The 20,364-nt window shown below is 37.6% G+C and overlaps 1 protein-coding gene across 1 annotated transcript in view; it reads left to right on the forward strand.

Moving 5' to 3' along the window:
- Window positions 1-20,364, forward strand: part of ARMC3 (armadillo repeat containing 3) — a 134,834-nt gene that overhangs the window by 80,650 nt on the left and 33,820 nt on the right. Inside the window, exons 11-13 of the mRNA XM_069086096.1 lie at window positions 3,653-3,902; window positions 13,809-13,945; window positions 19,306-19,474. Of these exons, the coding sequence (XP_068942197.1) occupies window positions 3,653-3,902; window positions 13,809-13,945; window positions 19,306-19,474 (556 nt within the window). The remainder of the gene's footprint in view (window positions 1-3,652; window positions 3,903-13,808; window positions 13,946-19,305; window positions 19,475-20,364) is intronic.

The raw sequence follows: 20,364 nt of genomic DNA on the forward strand, positions 1-20,364 counted from the left end.
TTCAAGATCTGGCTTAAAAGTCATCTTCTGCAGAGGGCTTTTCTGGTCTCTCTGGCCACTTGAGCCTTCCTTCCTAAGGTTACCTTTCCTTTTCTCTATATACATCTTATATTTATTTATTTAATGTTGTCTCCCCTATTAGAATTTTTGGTTGCACAAACTAAGTGGCTCAAACTATGCCCCAAAGGGAAAAAAATAGATTTTTGAGCTGGTTTCCAAATCAACTTTGCAATCAGAAGAATGTACATAGAGATCAACATCAATTCAGTTAAAATTAAAATGTAGGAAGTTTCTGCTTTTATAATTTATTGAAGGCAGTAAATTTGTTATTCACAAATATACCCGATTACCATGTAAGTTGGTAATATATCACATATAATATTATAAATATTGTATGTTACTATAAAGAAAAGCAAAATGAAATAATAAGAATGTTAATTTCAATTTTTAAGAATGGAAGTCCAAAGCTGCTCCAGGGACATTCTAGAGGGAGAGACACCCAAGGGAGATATAGAATATACTTTCTCCCTTCACAATATTTTTTTAAATTTCTCTTTTTTTTTTTTGGAGGGGGGAAGGTAGGGCAATTAAGTGACTTGCCCAATGTCACATGGCTAATTTTGTGTTAAGTGTCTGAGGCTGGATTTGATCTCAGGTCCTCCTGACTCCAGGGTCAGGCTCTATTCACTGTGCCACCTAGCCTCCCCCCTTCACAATCTTTTTATCCAAATTAAATCAACTTCAAGTAAACATTTAAGCAGGAAGAAAGTGAAATATTTTGAAATGGTAAAAAAAAAATGGACATGAAAAAGTGAGTATATGTATAGAAGGGACAAGAAGGCTTAATGGTCATCTAAGCTCCTTTATTCTCACTATCATCTTTCATATTGTTCCAGTGTTTTCTTCTCGCTAATGGAAGAATACATCCAGTATAAATGTTAAAAGTAATGTTCGTGTTTAATTTGTTTGGTCCTTTACCTCTCTATAATTTAAGAACAAAGCCCAGATTTTTATACCTCATGCTTTCTTTTATCAAAGGCAAGATACTTAAATATTCAAACATTATATATAATCTCATCAATCTGGCTGTTCTACCCAGTGATGCAGACTGTAATCCATTCATGCCCCCTGACCAACACAACTCCTTCCAAATCCTCTCATGAGTACAGGATATCCACCCAGTGTGTTATAGCACACTCTCTTGGATTCTTCTCACATCACAAAAATCCCAATGGAGAACCCTGGGGGTCCATCTCTTGCCTTTGCTATGTGACCAGCCTAACTTCTCTTCTTATCATACATTTCCTTGATATCTTTTACTCCTTTTCTTTGAAGTTCCTTATTGGTTATATCATGTATCCTGTTCTCACATATTGTATGTCTCATCATCGCCCTCCACATGATATTCATTTTTAATTCTTTGTTTTTACTTTTTTTTTTGGAGGACATTTGGGGTTAAATGACTTGCCCAAGGGCACAGGGCTAGTTTTTGTGTTAAGTGTCTGAGTCTGGATTTGAACTCAGGTCCTCCTGACTCCAGGACCAGTGCTCTATTCACTGCACCACCTAGCCACCCCATTTTGTTTTGTTTTAACTTTTTTTTTCATTTTTAATTCTTTGGAGATAGCCATATTCCATGTCTTGTTGCCACACTTGTAGGATATTGGTTTTTGAAAACATGGGCTTTTGTTCTCATTAAAGGTAAAATATCCTAACTATCATTGCATTGAATATATTTTTTAAAAAAATATTCAAAGTAAGGAAAGTAGAAAGCTGGGAAACAATTTTTACAGCCTCATTTAGAGGCCTCATTTTCAAATATATAAAGAACTGAGTCAAATTTATAAGAATACAAGCCATTCCCCAATTGATAAATGGTCAAAGGATATGAACAGGCAATTTTCAGGTAAAGAAATTAAAGCTATTTTTGGTCATATGAAAAAATGCTCTAAATCACTATTGATTAGAGAAATGCAAATTGAAACAACTCTGAGGTATCACTCACATCATACTTGTCAGATTGGCTAACATGACAAAAAAGGAAAATCATAAGTGTTGGAGAAGATGTGGGAAAATTGGAACACTAATGCATTGTTGGTGGAGTTGTGAACTGATGCAACCATTCTGGAGAGCAATTTGGAAGTATGCCCAAAAGGCTATAAAACTGTGCATACCCTTTGATCCAGTAATACCACTAGTAGGTCCCAAAGAGATGATAAAAAAGGGAAAAGCACCTACATGTACAAAAATATTTATAGCAATTCTTTTTGTGGCGGCTAAGAATTGGAAATTGAGGGGATGCCCATCAGTTGGGGAACTGCTGAACAAGTTGTGGTATATGAATGTAATGAAATACTATTGTGCTATAAGAAATGATGAGCAGGCAGATTTCAGAAAAACCTGGAAAGACTTAAATGAACTGATACTAAGTGAGGGAAGCAGAACCAGGAGAACATTGTACACAGTAACAGCAACATTGTACAATGACCTACTTTGTTAGATTTAGCTCTTCTCAGCAATACAATGATCCAAGACAATTCCAAAGGACTCGTGATGGAAAATGCTATCGACTTCCAGAGAAAGAAGTATGGAGTTTTAATGCAAATCAAAATATACTATTTTCACTTTTTTGGGTAGTTTTTTCTTTCTTGTGGTTTTTCCCTTTTCTTCTTATTCTTCTTTCACAATATGACTAATGTGGAAATATGTTTAACATGATTGTATACATATCCTATATAAGATTGCTTGCTGTTATGGGGAGGGGTGAGGGAAGGGAGAGAAGGAGAAAAATTTGGAACTCAAAAATCTTATAAAAATGAATGTTGAAAACTATATTTATATGTAATTGAAAAAATTAAATACTATTAAGTGCAAAAAATGTACAAAGTTTTAAAGAATAAAATTAAACTTTTCTTTGGCTATATTTTTTAAATTGTCTTATAATTTTACTCTGTTCCCTGAATTTTAAGTGACAGAAGTAAAGACTATTAAAGTTGACTTCCTTAAAAGGAGATTTGGGGTTTTCAATTATGTGGGAAAATGTCTTTGCATGTAATAATTAGTTAACTATACAATAAATCAACTTATTATAGTAGAAACAAGAAACTTTAAAATTTGGCTCATGTGAATGGGCCAACATTGCAACCTATTTATTTATTTGAATGCATATGTCATTGATTTAGGAGAGTCTTTAATATATTTAATCAGAGAACCTATTTGCAAGATGAAATTTAGTGGTTTGAAATGAGTATTTTTCTGCCTGTGATTAGCTAGTAATTTGAGAATAATTATTAGTTATTTTGCCATATAGATATTAATTTCTTTGTTTATCTCGAAAGGACTGTTGGTAGTATTCCTTCTGCCCATATTTTCAATAAAATAATACCTAAGAGCATTCAAGGAATTTCCTTCTCACTCTACAGTTATCACTGGACAGTAGAAATTCCCATGGTGCCTTTTATACTGTTGAGGGCTGCAGAAAAAGCAAACTGATCATTCCAATGAATTCATATTTGAAAACTGTGCAGGTCACCCTGAGGATGGCTCTCCTCTGTGATCTGTGTCAACAAAGCGAACATTTCATTGCTATCACTATTTTTAGGGCATTTTGGAGATGTTTTCATCACAATGTTTTTTTCTCTGCATTTACCAGTGCTGCCGCTGAAGCCGAAGCTATTGAGGCCTTAATAAGTACCTTAAGCTGTAAGAGAGACAAGGCCATTGCCAACGCTGCCACGGTGCTGACCAACATGGCCACCCAGGAGTCCCTGCGTATGATGATTCAGAGTCATGACATCATGCGGGCCATCATCCAGCCTCTGAACTCTACCAACCCTCTGGTCCAGAGCAAAGCAGCTCTCACCGTGGCTGCAGTGGCCTGTGACGTGGAAGCAAGGAATGAGGTGACAATTTTAGTACTCTTCGTTCCAGTTTACCTGTTTGGCATCTTTTGGGAGACCGACATGCTTCTTTTTTAAAACATGCCCTAGAACCATAGAATTAAGAGCTGGCCTTAAGACCTTAGAAACTCTCCACATTGTACTTAGCAGAAAAACAAGGCTTGGAGAGGTCTCCACAGGTTGTAAACAGAAATGCACTCTCAAACTAGAAATCTGCTGATTTTCCCTATTATACTTTGCTGCCTGCCTCTCAAAATCTCAGTTAAAAATCACAAATATGGTCTTCTATTTTACAGAAAAGAATGGAGGCTATTCTCTAGGAGCTCCCTCTTCTCCCCTCTTCCTCATCTCCTGTCACTCAGGAGAGTGCCTTCTGCTGCTCTCTCCCACTTCACCCTGTCTCATATGTGGCCTTGCTCCTTACCGAGGCCAACCCCTCCCCTTATTCAAGGGGTCCTATTCTGTCTCGTCTCCTCCAGCAGACTGCCCCTTCTCTGCCATCCCCACCCTGTCACTTATCTTTTTTTTTTCCTTTTGAAGGGTAATTGGGGTAAAGTAACTTGCCCAAGGTTACACGGCTAGTTTTTTGGTGTGGGTGTTAAGTGTCTGAGGCCGGAACCGAACTCAGGTCCTCCTGACTCCGGGGCTGCCTCTTTACTCACCTGTCACTTATTTTCAACCTCTCTTTCTCCACTGGCTCATTTCTTACTGTCTAAAAGTGAAAAAGTCCCTCACTTGGTTCTTTCATCCTAGCTAACTCGTAGTCCTCTATCTTTTCTGCCTTTTGTAGTTAACCTCCTCAGAAAGGCAGTCTGCCATAGGTACCTCTGCATTCTTTCTTCCTGCTCCCTTCTTAACCCCTCACAATTCAGCTTCCAGCCGGATCATTCCACTGAAGCTCTTCTCTCCAAAGGTGCTATTGATCTCCTGGCTGCCAAATCCAATGGCCTTTTTTTCAGTCCTCATTTTTCTCAACCTCTCTGATGCCTTTAACACTGTTAATCACTTTCTCTGTTCCCTGATACTCTCTTCTCTCTAGGTTTTTGGAACATCCTTCTCTCCCGATTCTCACCCCATCTATCTGATTGATCTGTCTCTGTCTCCTTTACTGTGTCTTTCTCTATAGATCACCTCCTCTTCCCTGTGGCGTCCCTCAGGATTCTGTCCTAGAGCGCCTGCTCTTCTCCCTCTATACTACTCCTCTTGGCAGTCTCATCGGCTTTCATGGATTTAATTAACCTCTCTATGTTTCTCATATATGTCCATGTTGTCCCAAACTCTGCTGACCTTCAATTGCTCATCTCCAGCTGTCTGTCAGAATTCTCAAGCTGGATGTCCAGCAGACATCTAAAACTCATGTCCAAAACAGAACACATTATCTTTCCCCTAAACCCTCTCCCTATTCTTCCTACCTTCCCTGTTACTATAAAGGGTAATGTCATCCTCCCAGTCCCTCAGTCTCACAACCTAGGAATTATCCTGGGTTTCTTACTATCGCACACCTATACCATTCGAACTGTTTTCAAGCTCTCTTCAATATCTTTTGAATATACCCCTTTCTGTCCTCTGACACTGCCATCAGCCTGATGAAGGCCCACCACCTCACAGCTGGAATTATTGTAATAACCTGCTGGAGGGTTTTTTCCCATTCAGCCACTAATGTGATTTTCTTAAAATGAAGGTCTGATCATGTCATTTCCCTACTCAGTAAACTCCAGTGATCAAATGCAAAATATTTTGTTTGACATTCAAAGTCCTTCATGACCTAGCCACCTATTACTTTTCCAGTCTTCCTGCTCCCTTATATATACTCTTCAATCCAGTGATTCTGGCCTACTACCTATTCCATAGACAAGCAAGGCCATCTCTCAGCTCTAGGCATTTTCTCTGGCTGTCCTCCATTCCTGGAATGCCCTCCCTTCTCCTCTCTCCCTCCTGGCTTCCCCGGCTTCCTTCAAGTCCCAACTAAACTGTCAGCTTCTATGGGAAACCTTCCCAACCCCTCTTAATTCTAGTGCTTTCCCTCTATTCTATTATGCATTTCCCATTTAACCTGGCTTTGTAGACATTATTTTTTGCATGTTTTCTCCCCCATTAGATTGTAAATTCCTAGAGGGCAGGGACTTTTCACCTCTTCCTCTATCCCTGGTGCTTAGTATAGTGCCTGACACATGATAAATTTTATTGAACTGAATTGATTGGTTTGGAACAGGGAAGGTAGCCGCCCTTCCACAGGGTGGATGACTGACTTATCACTGGTGTGGAACCACAGATTGTGACCAGATAAACAAATTCCAGCGTTCACAAACATGGAAGTGGGACTCCGATGGGTGATGGCAGGGTCAAGCGTATACCCCTGGGTTTCATTCTGGTGCCATCCCCCATTCCTATTTCTGGATAGAGCTGCTTTGTATATATTTATTCACTTCCTGTCTCCACCGGTAGATTGCGAGCACCTTGAACGTTGTTTTTGGCCTCTTTTTATATCCCCAGCACTGTCTAGCACATAGTAATTACTTAATGTTTATTGACTGGTTAATTGATTAAATAGTCCATCCAGAATAACTACAGACTATATAAAATAAATTCATATAAATAAAAATATGTAATATACACATAAATATTATATATATCCATATATAATAAATAAAATATTTAGGAAGATACAGGAAGGTGAACTTAGCACAGTGCCTGGCCCCATAATAGGCACTTAAATGTTTATTGACTAACTTGACCAAGACATAAATAGGAATGAACAAATTCAACTACAAAATACTCTTTATGAAATCAGACCTAAAAAATTTAAGACATATTAATTGATTATGGTTGGGTTGTAGCAATATACATCTGTTGTTCAATTGTTTTCAGTTGTGTCCAACTCTTCATGACCCCATTTCTTGGCAAAGATGCTGGAATGGTTTGCCATTTCCTTCTTCAGCTTATTTCACACACAAGGAAACTGAGGCAAATGGGGTTAAGTGACTTACCCAGGTTCACATAGCTAGTAAGTATTTGAGGCCAGATTTGAACTCAGGAAGATGAGTCTTCCTGCCTTTAGACCCCTCACTCTGTCCACTGCACCACCTAGCTGCCCCCTAACAATATACTACATTTTCAGTATACGATATACAGTGTACTAAAGTGTTTATTCTCCTTCCAATTTTTTCCTTCAGAGCCTTTCTCCTTTCTAGTTTTTCATAGCTTTTGGAAAACCTCTGACTTATTTTTTGTGGTTTTGTTAGTAAATGTTGGAGGTTTATTTTCTTCTTCTGGGTTTGTGTTTTTGATGTCTCAGCCTTACTTTCTGAATTGAAAGGAATAGTAAGGCCTTTTCTGGTACTGCTGTGTTCCTCTGGGACCTCATGAGGGGCTTTTGGTTGGCTTCCTGAACCAGGTTGCAAGGGTGGGGGGCAGTAAAGGACCAATGATATCATGCTGGGGTGGTACAGGGGTAGAGATGCATGGTCTGATCCAGAGGGCACCTTAAATATTGCCTTGGAGGTCAAGGTGGTACTAGTGTATGCTTTAGGCATTGTGGGTTAGAGCCTTTTCTCACCTCCCATCTCCCTACCAGAGCTGCAGGCTGCCCTTGCTGGTGCCAGAAAGCTTCCTCCTGGGTCATAATTCCTGGCTGGGTCCCTTCTCCCATGCCCACAGGCTTCTGGCTCTGTCTATATTGTGTATCTAAGTTGACAAAATACAATTATTGGTTGTTTCTCCTTGGATTTCTTGATCATTCCTCAGTTTGTTTTTTTGTTTTGTTTGTTTTTTAATATTGCTGCCACAATCGCGAGAGAGCTGGCCTTTTCTGATTCTTCTTACTCTGTCACCTTAAAGACAGACTGAGTGAGTATCTTTCCACACTTGTGGAATCTTTCCTTAAATACCCTGGGGATTTCATCTTGTTAAATAAATATATTTTATTATGCCCCTTCTAAAAACTAGGATGCAGTGGAAAAGATTTTGGGTTCCTATTTGGGTTTAAATGATTTCACTTTATTTCATATGCAGACACTACTTGGACTACGAATATCTTGATTATGAGCAGATCTAAAATGAGGTCATGCAGGCAAAAGGTTTTGCAAATTTGGGAGAACTACGGTGCCAGTGATCTCATATATACCAGAGTGACAAATCAAACCCTTTGACACTCCTGAGCCCACAACAACAACGAAAGCTTCTCCCCCTCCCAGTTCCATCCTTCCCTTTCCCACTTAGAAAAAATGATAAAAATGGTGAATTGTCACGACCAACATTTCTTTCTTTCCCTTTATTAGGCTGATGCACATTTTATGAGCTTTTCCTCTGGTTCAGTTAAGTCTACCTCAACTAGCCTGTGAATGTGTATATGAGTATATACACATACATATTATGTCCATGTGTATATTTATAAAACCACACATTCCTTTCATATATATGCAAATACACATATGTGTATGTGAATACTAAATTTTCCTTCAAGATTGAAAAAACTACGTGTAACCTTGGGCAAGTCACAACCCCAATTGCCCTGCTTTTCTCTCTCCAAAAAGCAAAAAAAAAAAAAAAAAGAAAAAAAAAGATTGAAAAAAACAATTTCATTGTTTTCTTTATTTAACTGATAGTTTTACATTCTTCTGTTTCTCGTAAATGTATCATATGATCAGCTATATTATTGATTAAATGAACTCTTTTAATTGAACCAAGGAACCTATGTATCATTTATGCCATTATTTCTATGGGAAACATCTCTACAATGGAGATAATGCTATTTGCCCTACCATCTTTAAGATATGGAAAATAATACTTGTACTATTTACCTCAATTACATAAGGAAAGTATCGTATGTGAGTAGTTATTATGCAATTCATTATGATGTATTAATACATTTTGCATTGGCCCAGACACTTCTTAAACACCCAAACTCATCCACCACAAATTTATTTTCCCTAATACAGTTAAGCAAAAACATTAAATACAGTGATTACGGTAATAATAGCTAACATTTACATAGCACTTTAAGTTTTGCAAAGTCCTTTACATATATTATCTCATTTGACCCTCATAAAACCTCTGTAAAGTAGGTACTGTTATCACCCCCAAATCAGAGATAAGGAAACTGAGTCTAAGAGAGGTTAACTGACTTGCCCAGGGTCATGCATGCAGTCATAAGTGTCTGACACAGGACTTGAACCTAGGCTTTTGTGACTCTGAGTCCAGCACTCTCCCCATTACACCCCCCAGCTCATGAGATTAAGTATCACTGCCTCCTTTTATAGTGAAACATTTGTCAAGGGAAGGGGAAAATGTGTGCTTTTACTGTGATAACATGCTACTGCTGTCGATGTTACTTGGGAGGGAGCATCGTCCTATTTAGAGTCAGGAGGAATCTGGGTTCCGATCCTAAGAGCCTCTGACACATTTTAGTGGGGCTACCGTAGGCAAATCACTCAATCTTTCTATCTTAGTTCCCTCACCTCTAAAATGGAAGCGAGGATATCTGCAGGGCCATCTCACTTAGTTGTAGGAATTAAAGGAAAAAATGTAAACAATGCTTGAGAATCTGGAAGTGCTCTGTTAATCTCAGGTCCAATAAATCCATAACCATAACCCTTTCAACATTTTTTTGGCTTTTTTTTTTTTTGGAGGGCAGTTGGGGTTAAGTGACTTGCCCAAGGTCACTCAGCTAGTAACTGTTAAGTGTCTGAGGCCAGATTTGAACTCAGGTCCTCCTGACTCCAGGGCCGGTGCTCTATTCACTGCACCACCTAGCCGCACCCCCCCCCTTCCAACATTTTAACCTGAGGTTGGTGGCACTTTTGTTATTTTCTTCACTCACATTGTTGTAGTTGCTGCATATATTGTTCTTTTGGCTCTTCTTTTCTTCATTCTGTATACAAGTCTTTCCACCTATCTCTGAAATCTTCATATTTTCATTATGGTCTAATGTTATTCCATAATATCTATATAACTCAGTTTGCTCAGCCATTCATGAATTGTTGGGCAGATATTTTGTTTGTGGCTTTTATTACTTTTTCCCCTGTTTAATATGCTTTTAAATATGGGTCTTTTCTTGTTTTCATTAACTTCCTTAAGGTATAAATATCATAATAGGATTATTGCACATCAAAGGGTGAAAAAAAAATCAGTAACTTTTCTTACTTCCAGATTGTTTTGAATGTGGGAGGTAAAAGATGAAATGGATGAGGGAAACAAAGGTTTGAGTTTCCAAGCATATCGATTTATTAAGCAATGCATGCCAACTGCGTAACAAAGTGGGACCAGGCCTCCTTAGCTTTGGCACTAGGACCCCAAATATAGGGGGAGACAAAAGTTTTATGCATTAAAAACAATTAATCAAATAAGGCCAATGAATTAAAAGGAAACAATCAACCAGGATACAAAATTAGGTAATCTGACTTTTAACTGGAGGAAAGATTAGGGACTTTCCAAGGGGAGAGTGAATAGGTGCAATTACCCAAAATCAGAAGAAGAGGTGTCCCATGCCTCCAAGTGTCTGTATTCAATCAGAGGAACATGGAAATAACTGATTGAACAGTATGGGGTCAGTTTTCAGACAAGACTTATGGGTTGCTTGAGATATATAATTGTGAGAAAATTCCTTGTTATCAGTCTTAGGCTCTGACTGGGTTTCTTGTCAGCCTAACCTAGGCTTTAGTTAAGGGTCTTTAAGCAGGAGATAGAGGGGGTCCAGCTTCCAAGCCATGCAGGTCTAGCTTCAAACATTGCAATAAAGTTTTCTCATACATCCCATAACCAAATAAAGTTTTCTCACATGACAGAAATTGGACTAGACCCATAACTGAACAAAAAGGGACCTGAACTAGCCCCAGAGTTGAGTCACAAGATGGATTCAGTATGGCTGACTCAATTCCCACTACCACTTGATCTTCTCATTCCCTCAGTAATGATGTGCAGTTCCACCAGCAATGTATTAATTAGTGTCTGTCTACCCATAACCCTTTCCACATTTTACTTTTCCACTTATTATGTAAGTGTGGAGTTTACATATGCTAGTTTAATTTGTGTATCTGATTATTAGCAACTTTGAATAATTTCTCACATGAATCATATTATTTGAGTTAAAAGGGACTACTAATGTTGTTCAGTCATTTGTCATGTCTGACTCTTTGTGACCACATTTGGGGTTTTCTTGGCAGAGATATTGTAATGGTTTGCCATTTTCTTTCTTTCTTTTTTATTTTTTTAAAGCAATTGGGGTTAAGTAACTTGCTCAAGGTGACACGGCCAGTTATTTCTGGGTGTGGTGCTAAGTATCTGAGCCCGGATTTGAACCCCAGGTCATCCCGACCCTGGAGCTGGTGCTCTTACTCGCTGAGCCACCTGGCGGCTCCTAAGCAATTGGGGTTAAGTAACTTGCTCAAGGTGACATGGCCAGTTATTTCTGGGTGTGGTGCTAAGTGTCTGAGCCCGGATTTGAACCCCAGGTCATCCCGACACTGGAGCCGGTGCTCTTACTCGCCGTGCTACCTGGCCACCCCATGGTTTGCCATTTTCTTCTCCAGCTCATTTTACAGATGAGGAAACAAACAGGATTAAGTGACTTGCCCAGGGTCACACAGCTACTCAGTGTCTGAGGCTAGATTTGAACTCAGAAAGGTGAATCTTCACTTTCTCATTTTAATCATAAGGAAACTGAGGCCTGAGAGCCTTTGAAGCCAACCCACTCTCTCCAAAGCTAGTCATATGGTATTTGATAGTTTTCATTTGTTCTTTTGTAAACTGTTTGCACATATTTCCTTATGTATGAGAATACTTATGCGTTCATTATCACTTCCACATCAATTCTGATTGTCAGGCTTTTTAACAAAGGTGTTTGATGAAAAATGGTTTGGTTGTTTTTCAGTCTGTATTTTTCTTCTTATTGTAGTTACATTTACCTTTGCTTTTGAAAAAGTTTTTTTTTTAAATCTTATGTAATCAAAATGATCTGTTTTGTCTTCTATAATCTCTCCTGTCTCATATCTGGTTATGAACTTTTACCTTACCTACAGTTATGAGCAATCATGTGTGTGTATGTGTGGTGTGTGTGCGCATGTATGTGTATATGTGTGTGTGTGTGTGTATGCGCAGATCACTTATCTATTAGGGGTTTTTTGTGGCAGCCAGGCAGCACAGTACAGAGCACTGGACCTGAAGTGTGGACAACTTGGAATTCAGATTCTTCTGCAGTCCCTCACTGACTGTGTGGCCCTAAGTCAGTCACTTAACTTCTCTCAGCTTCAGTTTCCTCGTCTGTAAAATGAAGATAATAATAGCGCCTACCTGAAGAGCGTTGTGATGAGGGTCCAAGGAGATAACAGGCATGAAGTGACGTGCAAACCTTAAAGTTCCCCGAAAATGTCGGCTGCCATCAGATCCTTTTGCTGACAGTTCTAACTGAGCAGCCTGTGTCCTGGACGAATTTATTGTGGAAATTCTCAAATATTAGGTTGTTGTACATATATATTTCTAGGCAAGGCTTATCTGCTCTATTCTAGTGATCTGATTATATACATATATGTGTGTGTATACATACATATATATTTAACAAGAACCAGGTAGTTTTTTATAATTGTTACCTTGTAATATAACATGAGAGCAGGTAAAGCCAACTCCTCTCCTTTACCTGCTATTTCCATTGATAATCTTGGTCTCCCCCATATGAATTTTATTATTATTTTTTCTAATTTTATTTATTACTCCTTTGTGATTTGATTTATGTAGCACAAAATCTAAAAAGATCAAACATTGTAATATTTATAATAGTATATATGGATCATATTGGCTTTATCTCCCTTTACTGAGGTCTCAATACATGTATATGAAAAATTTCTGAAGTTATATTTATATGATAATAATAGCGAACATTTATGGTGCTTACTATGTGCCAGACACTAAGTGCTTTACAATTATTATCTTATTTGATCCTCCTAAGATTATTATTATCCCCATTTTATATTCGAAGGAACTGAGGCAAACAGAGGTTAAGTGACTTGCCCAGGGTCACACAGCTAGTAAGTGTCAGAACTCAGGTCTTCCTGATTCTATGCCCAGTGCTTTTTCACTGTACCACCTCAATGTTTCTAAAATCTGTTTCTCAAGAGGTTAATTCCTATATATTTAATGTATTTTGTTGGTAAATTATTAACATTTTTTTTCTTTCTCATCCTGTTGATTTTTGTTAATACTATAGTGAGGTAATGGTGATTTTTACAGACTTGTTTTGTATGCTATTTTGCTAAAAGTATCTTTTTTGTTGATTCTTTAAGTTTTTTTAAGTAAAATATTATATGTTTGCAATATCTTTCTGTTTGCTCATACTTAATTGATTTCTTTTTTGTTTTATTTCTATATCTAGTATTTATAATATTATGTCAATAATAGTGGAAACTGTGGGATTCCTATCTTTACTCCTGATCTTATTGAGGTAGTTTCTGGTATTTATCCATCAAAATGATGCTGGCTATTAATTTTAAATAAATGTTTTTGATTATAGTAAGAAAAGATAATTTTATTTTTATGAGTTTTATTATTTTTAACATAAACAAGTGCTACATTTTGTTCAAGGCTCAGTCTGCTTCTATTGATATGCTATATGGATCTTTAATTACAGAATGGTAATGCCCTCAACAGAGCTAGGAAAGTTAGAAGAAAAGGTAGGTTTTGGGGGGAGGGAAGATGATAAATCTACTAAAGCAAAGAGGAATTTCATACACTTCTCTGGAGGTAATACTCACATTGATGAAAGCATGGCTCCTTGAAGTACGGAAATAATTGTAATAGTTTCATTTTTTTTTTTTGCTGGTGAAAACTTTTAACAATCTAACTATTCTCAGTTATTGGGTGTATCTAAAAGGTTAATAAATACTCAGTGAATTACTCCCTTCCCCCTCCCCCCATTTTTAGTTAAAAAATGCAGGTGGACTCGAACCACTTGTGGAATTGCTACACTCAAATAATGATGAAGTCAGAAGGCACGCTAGTTGGGCTGTGATGGTTTGTGCAAGTGATGAGCCAACATCTGTTGAACTATGCAAATTAGGGTAAGAAGTTGTTTCTTTTTTTTGTCATCTTAATAGAAATGTTTAGTTACATACTTATCTAAATGTCAAGAATGTAGTTCTTAAATTATAGCTGTATACAAACTTCAGAAAATTGTATTGACTTTTAAAGTGGTTCAAATTTTCACTGTTTACATAGTGGCATAAATGGGAGATAAGGAACAACATGAGGTCTGTCCAAATGAATAAAAAGTCACAGGCTTTTAAAGCACAGCTTTGCTTAGGCCACACCTGACAATTTGCACAAATAACCATCAACTTAAATAGCTGGTAGGTTAGATAAAGTTGAAACAAACATTTTGTTCTCTAAACTTGTGGAAGCAAATACTCAAAGAGGGAGCATGGATTGAATGTTAAGGAACAAAGTCTCCGTCCCCAAGGAAGAAGATCAACCTTGCACATGCTTCACTGCACCCCCTTTAAACAGCAGAGCCGTCAGGAACAATGCACGTCTATGCACCATCAGTATTCTTCTGGAGATGAAGTAACAGTGCCTAAGAATTTCCTCACAGGGAAATATTTCCCTCATTTTCTCAAAAGCTGATTTCCTCAACTTTGCTGGGGATCCTTCCACATCAGCTGAAGAACTTGTTACCTCACAATTGCTACCTCCATGGTTATCCTCTCTGTAGCATTTTTAAGCACCCGACATTCTTTCTACTCCTTCCTTCATGCCTTTAACATATTCAGAAACACACACACCTCAAAATAAAAACAAACAAAACTTCTGCTACCTTTGCCAAACACCAAACACCAGTTCAATTTTCTAAGAATTTTAAGGTATATCCCAAATGTGCTCTCTGTTCTTCCTCTCTGCTTCTCCACAGATTCTCTTTTTGATCATTTGAATTGTGAAATGCTTGGCACATGGCATATGGGTTTAATAAATGCTAACTGATTGATTAATTGATTTATTTAGCCCCTGCCATGTGTAGAATACTATACTCTATACTGGGAGATACATAAAATTAAATTAGGCACTCTCCTTGTCCTCATGGAACTTATAGCCTAATATATGACAAATAGATGAGTATAATAAAATAATACATCATGAGCACCTTCAAGAGGTGCATGTTACTATGCCATATTTATTTCCACATGATTGCTACCAATGGAGGTTGGGGGAGATAAGTCTAGGCTCTCTGCAAAAGATAGTATTTGAGGGTAACCTTTATATGGAGGGGAAGACATTCCAAGCAAAAGTAAGAACACAAACAAATGTTGAGGAAGGAGAATATAAGGCAGATGGTGGAGAAGAGGGCAGTCGATAGTCTAGTTTGGCCAAAGCCTCAGGTAATATGACTGAAGTCAGGAGAGACAAAAGTGCTAGCAGCTTAAGACAAAGGACATTTTGTTTGTTAGACAGTAGGGAACCACTAAAGATTTTTTTTAGCAAATGTGAGCATGACATAACCACATTATCATTGGAGGAAGACTATTTTGGCAAGAGAATGAAAAATAGATCAAAAGGGTGAAAATGGCAGGGAAAGGAAGACCCAGTTGAAGGATATTACAATAGACTAGGGGGACCTAGATTAGGGAAGTTGCAGCAAGAAAAGAAAATATGGTATTGAGGCAAGAGATATTGTGGAAACAGGATCAATAGGAGATGATAATGGAGGGAGAGAAAAGAAACTAAAGAAATTCCAGGGTTTTAAACATAGGTGACTAGGTGCATGGATCTCTGCTTAGTCATAGTGGAGGGGGTTGAGTGGCTCAACAAAACTATGAGCTATGCCATGGAGTATTACCAAAGATGGACAGATAAATAGAGATAATAACAGATGATAGAGAGTTCTGGAAAAAAAAGGTGATTCATTGGAGAAGGAAATGGCAAACCAACCCAGTATCTTTTCCAAGAAAATCCCATAGACAGTAATAAAATGATAAAAGATATGACATTGAAAGATAAGCCCCTCCAGTCAGAAGGTCCAACATGCTACGAGGAGAAGAGCAGAGGACAATTACAACTAGCTCCAGTACTAGTGAAGTGACTGGACAAAAGCCAAAAGGAAGCTGAGCTGCAAATGTGTCTGGTGATGAGAGGAAAGTCCAGTGCTGTAAAGACGAATATCGCACAGAAAAGTGGAATATAAGATCATGAACCGGGGCAGCTAGGTGGCACAGTGGATAGAGCACTGACCCTGGAGTCAGGAGGGTTCAAATCCAGTTTCAGATAAAAAACTGAGTTCAAAACCAGTCTCAGATAAAAAAGAAGATATTTGAACCAAAATAAGCTGTATGTGGTCAAACAGGAGATGGACAGATTAAACATTAACATTTTGGATGCTGGTGAGCTTAAATGGATAGGAATGAGTAAGTTTCATTCAGATGATCACTACATATACTACTGTGGGCAAGAATCCTTTAGAAAAAAATGTAGTATCCCTCAGTCAGTAAAAGGATGAGAAAAGCAGTACTGGGGTATAATCTAAAAGACTTCCAAATGATAACTGTTCAAATCCAAGGCAAACTGTTCAACACCCTAGTAATACAAGTCTATGCTCCAACCATGGATAATTTAGTGGCCAACATTTATCAGTTCTGTGGAGACCTACAACATCTAGAAATAACACAATAAAGATGTCACATTCATCATACAGGATTCATATGTTAATGTAGGAAATCAAAAGATAAAATGGAATAACAGGCAAGTTTGGCCTCAAAGTACAAAATGAACCAGGTCAGAGATTGATAAGAGTTTTGTCAAGAAAACTCACTGGTCACAGAAAACACTCTTTTTCAACAACCCAAAAGCTAACTGTGCACAGGGACATCACCAGATAGTCAGTACTGAGACTAGATTGATTATATACTTTGCAGTCAGAGATGGAGAAGTTCTATATAGTCAGTTAAATCATAGTGCCAATAACCATGATGGTGCAATTACTGATCTAGAGACAGACATCCTGCAGAATGAAGTCAAGTGGGCCTAAGGAAGCATTGCTAACAATAAAGCTAGTGGAAGTCATGGAATTCTAGCTGAGCTATTTAAACTTCTAAAAGATGATGCCATTAAGTACTTTACACTCAACATGCCAGTAAATTTGGAAAACTCAACAGTGACCACTGGATTAGAAAAGATCAGTTTACATCCTAATCTTAAAGAAGGATAATGCCAAAGAATATTGAAATAACTGAACAATTGTGCTCATTTTATACGCCAGTAAGATTATTCTTAAAATTCTGCAATCTAGGCTTCAGCAATATATGAGCAGAGAATTACCAGAAGTGCTGGCTGGTTTTCAAAAAGGCAGAGCAACTAGAGACCAAATTGCCAACATTGGCTGGGTTATGGAGAAAGCAAGGGAGTTCCAGGGGGAAAAAAGAAAAAAAAACTACTTCTGCTTCATTGACTACATTAAAGCCTTTGACTATGGATCACAACAAAATGTAATACATCATAGAAGAGATGGGATTACAGATCATCTTGTTTCCTAAAGAACCTGTATGCAGGTCAAGAAGTAATAGTAATAACCAAACCTGGAATAACTGATTGGTTTAAGATTGTGAATGGAATATGACAAGCCTGTATACCGTCACCTTATTTATTTAACTTATATGCAGAGTATATCATACAAAATGCCAAGCTGAATCAAAAGGCAGAATTAAAGCTACTGGGAGAAATATCAACAATCTAGGATATGCAGATATCACTCTGATGTCAGAAAGTGAAGAAGAATTAAGAAGCCTCTTAATGAGGGTCAAAAAGGAGAAGGTAAAAGCTTGCTTGAAGCTTAACATTAAGAAAAAAAAAACAAAACCAAGATCATAGCAACTGTCCTCATCACTTCCTGGAAAACAGAGGGAGAAGAAAGGGAAGCAGTCTCACATTTCATATCCTCAGGCTCAAAGATCACTGCAGATGGTGATAACAGCCATGAAATTAAAAAATGCTTGCTCCTTGGAGGAAAAGCTATGGCAAATATGGACAGCATACTAAAAAACAGAGACATCCTCTTGCCAGCAAATTCCATATAGTCAAAGCATAGTTTTTAGGGGTGGCCAGGTGGCTCAGTGAGTATGAGCACCGGACCCAGTGTTGGGATGACCTGGGGATCAAATCCGGGCTCAGATACTCAGCACCACACCCAGAAATAACTGGCCATGTAACCTTGAGCAAGTTACTTAACCCCGATTCCTTTAAAAAAAAAAAGCATAGTTTTTCCAGTAGCAATGGGTCATTGTGAGAGTTGTACTATAAGGAAAGCTGAGTGCCACAGAATAGACTCTTTCAAATTGTGGTGCTGGAGAAGACTTAGAGTCCCTTGAACAGCAAGGAGATAAAATCAATGAATAATTAAACTATTCACTTGAAGATCAAATACTGAAACTGAAGCTTACATATCATGGCCACATAATGAGAAGACAGTACTCTTTGGGAAAGACCCTGATGTTGGGAAAGATTGAAAGCAAAAGGAAAGGGGGAAGGTAGAGGATAAGAGGGATAGATAATGTCATGGAAGCAACAAACATGAGTTCAGATAGACTTTGGGAGATAGTAAAGGATAGAAGGGCCTGCAGTGCTATGGTCCATGGGGTCGCAAAGAGTCAGACATGACTGAATGCCCCAACAACAATGACTAGGTGAATCATCAGGCATTTAAATTCATAAAAAATGGAAAGATAATAAACTTAGTTTTGGACAATTTACCATAGAATAGCACTCACTCCAAAGTTAATACGTTAGTTCCTTTTCTTTTATATATCAGGAAATAAGATTTTAAAACTCCATACATAGATTTTAACATGCTTTTGTATTTACATTTTTTGTCTGATAAGTAGCCAAGAAAACTTCCTAGAGATTTATGTGCTCATAAAATAGAATCTTAGCTTTGCTTCAAATGAACAAAGATAATTTGTCTCAGTCCTTATATCCTATTTTATTGGCATACATTCTTTGAGAGGAAACTGATTTTTGCCTCAGTAATTAGCAGATTGAGGAGCATGGTATAATGGTCAGAAAGCTGGCCTTGTAGTCAGGAAGATCTGGGTTTAAGCACAGCAGCTCACCTGTCCTGGCTGGAAGATACTGAGCAAGTCGCTTAAGCTCTCAGTAGCTCCAGGCAACTCTCAAGACAACTCCTAGCTGAAATAGTGTGGATCTGCATTCTTAGAGAAAGTTTCTCACCTAGAGCTACTTAGACCATTTAAATAACTAGTCCAGTGGGGAGAAAGTTGTCAAAATCTATCATGTACTAGTTCAAAGAATAAGAAAGAGGTATTTCCCCTCCCCTGCCAAACTTTTATCATTTAGGATATTAAATAAGAGTATAATTGACTTAACGGAGAAGTATTTATGTTGAGTAAATAAAGCTTTTTTGTTGTTGTTTTATTGACAGGGCTTTGGAGATCCTTCAAGAAATTAATCTATCAATAAGGCGAAAAAATAATTTTAGTGAGGCAGCTTATAATAGATTGCTTAATAACAATCTTTCCCTGAAGTACTGCCAGACTGGTTATTTGTCATCTAATAATATGATTCCTGATGGATTTTATGATGCTGGTCGGGTAAGTGCCAGTACTATTTTTAATATCTGTTAATTTTTATTACTTTTTAAAAAAATGGTGTTGCTACATTGCAAGTAGGTATTATGCTATTATAGTGCAATTATATAATTTTCGCCTACTTTACATTTTACAAAACTGATACAGAAATCAGCTTCTCATCTTTAACTGTCAAGCCATGATAGCCCATCTTTTATAATTTTTAATGTAAATTTGATCACTTACTATCATTTTTGGGTAAGCTAACATTATTTGATTAAACTTCAGATTAAGGCTAAAATTGGAGAGAAAATTAATTTTAGAATATAGTGCCAACTTCAGAAAAAGAATTTCAATTAGATTATTTTCTAATTTAAAATCTAATTAAGACAGACATAGTGCTAGATTTTTTGGAGAGAAAATTAATTACATGAGAAAACATTTATAATTCAATAAATTTTCCACAGAATATACAAGCAATACATAATACATTGTTGATTTTGAGAGGAATAGGTAACAAATCCCTACTCTGATGTCTCATTGAGGTGTGGCAGTGACCATGGGTTCTTGAAGGCTATGTCATTGGAGCCTAAGTTCTTGTGAAAGCATTGAAGTAAAACTTCAGTAACAAAATGTATCTGCTTCTCACGAACCAGCTTAGTTAAATATGGAAGTTTTTAGCCAGCACAACCCTTAAAACAAAGAAAAATGCAAAATGGCCCTCAGTCCTGGGCAACCTGTTTCCACTTCTGCAGTGATGGTGTCAGTGGTGGAAAAGGGAACAGAGGGTACTAAGAATCACAACAATTTTAAGACTAAATTAAGAACTTTAACTTAGTTGATGGTGCTCTAACCATGGAATCATTGTCTTGCTAAGGTAAGGATCTTATTATAAGGAATACATTTGATTCAGG

This window comes from Petaurus breviceps, unplaced genomic scaffold (assembly GCF_028583685.1).
Source record: "Petaurus breviceps papuanus isolate PSGF00001 unplaced genomic scaffold, PetGlider_PUasm1.0 178, whole genome shotgun sequence".
Classification (NCBI taxonomy): domain Eukaryota; kingdom Metazoa; phylum Chordata; class Mammalia; order Diprotodontia; family Petauridae; genus Petaurus; species Petaurus breviceps.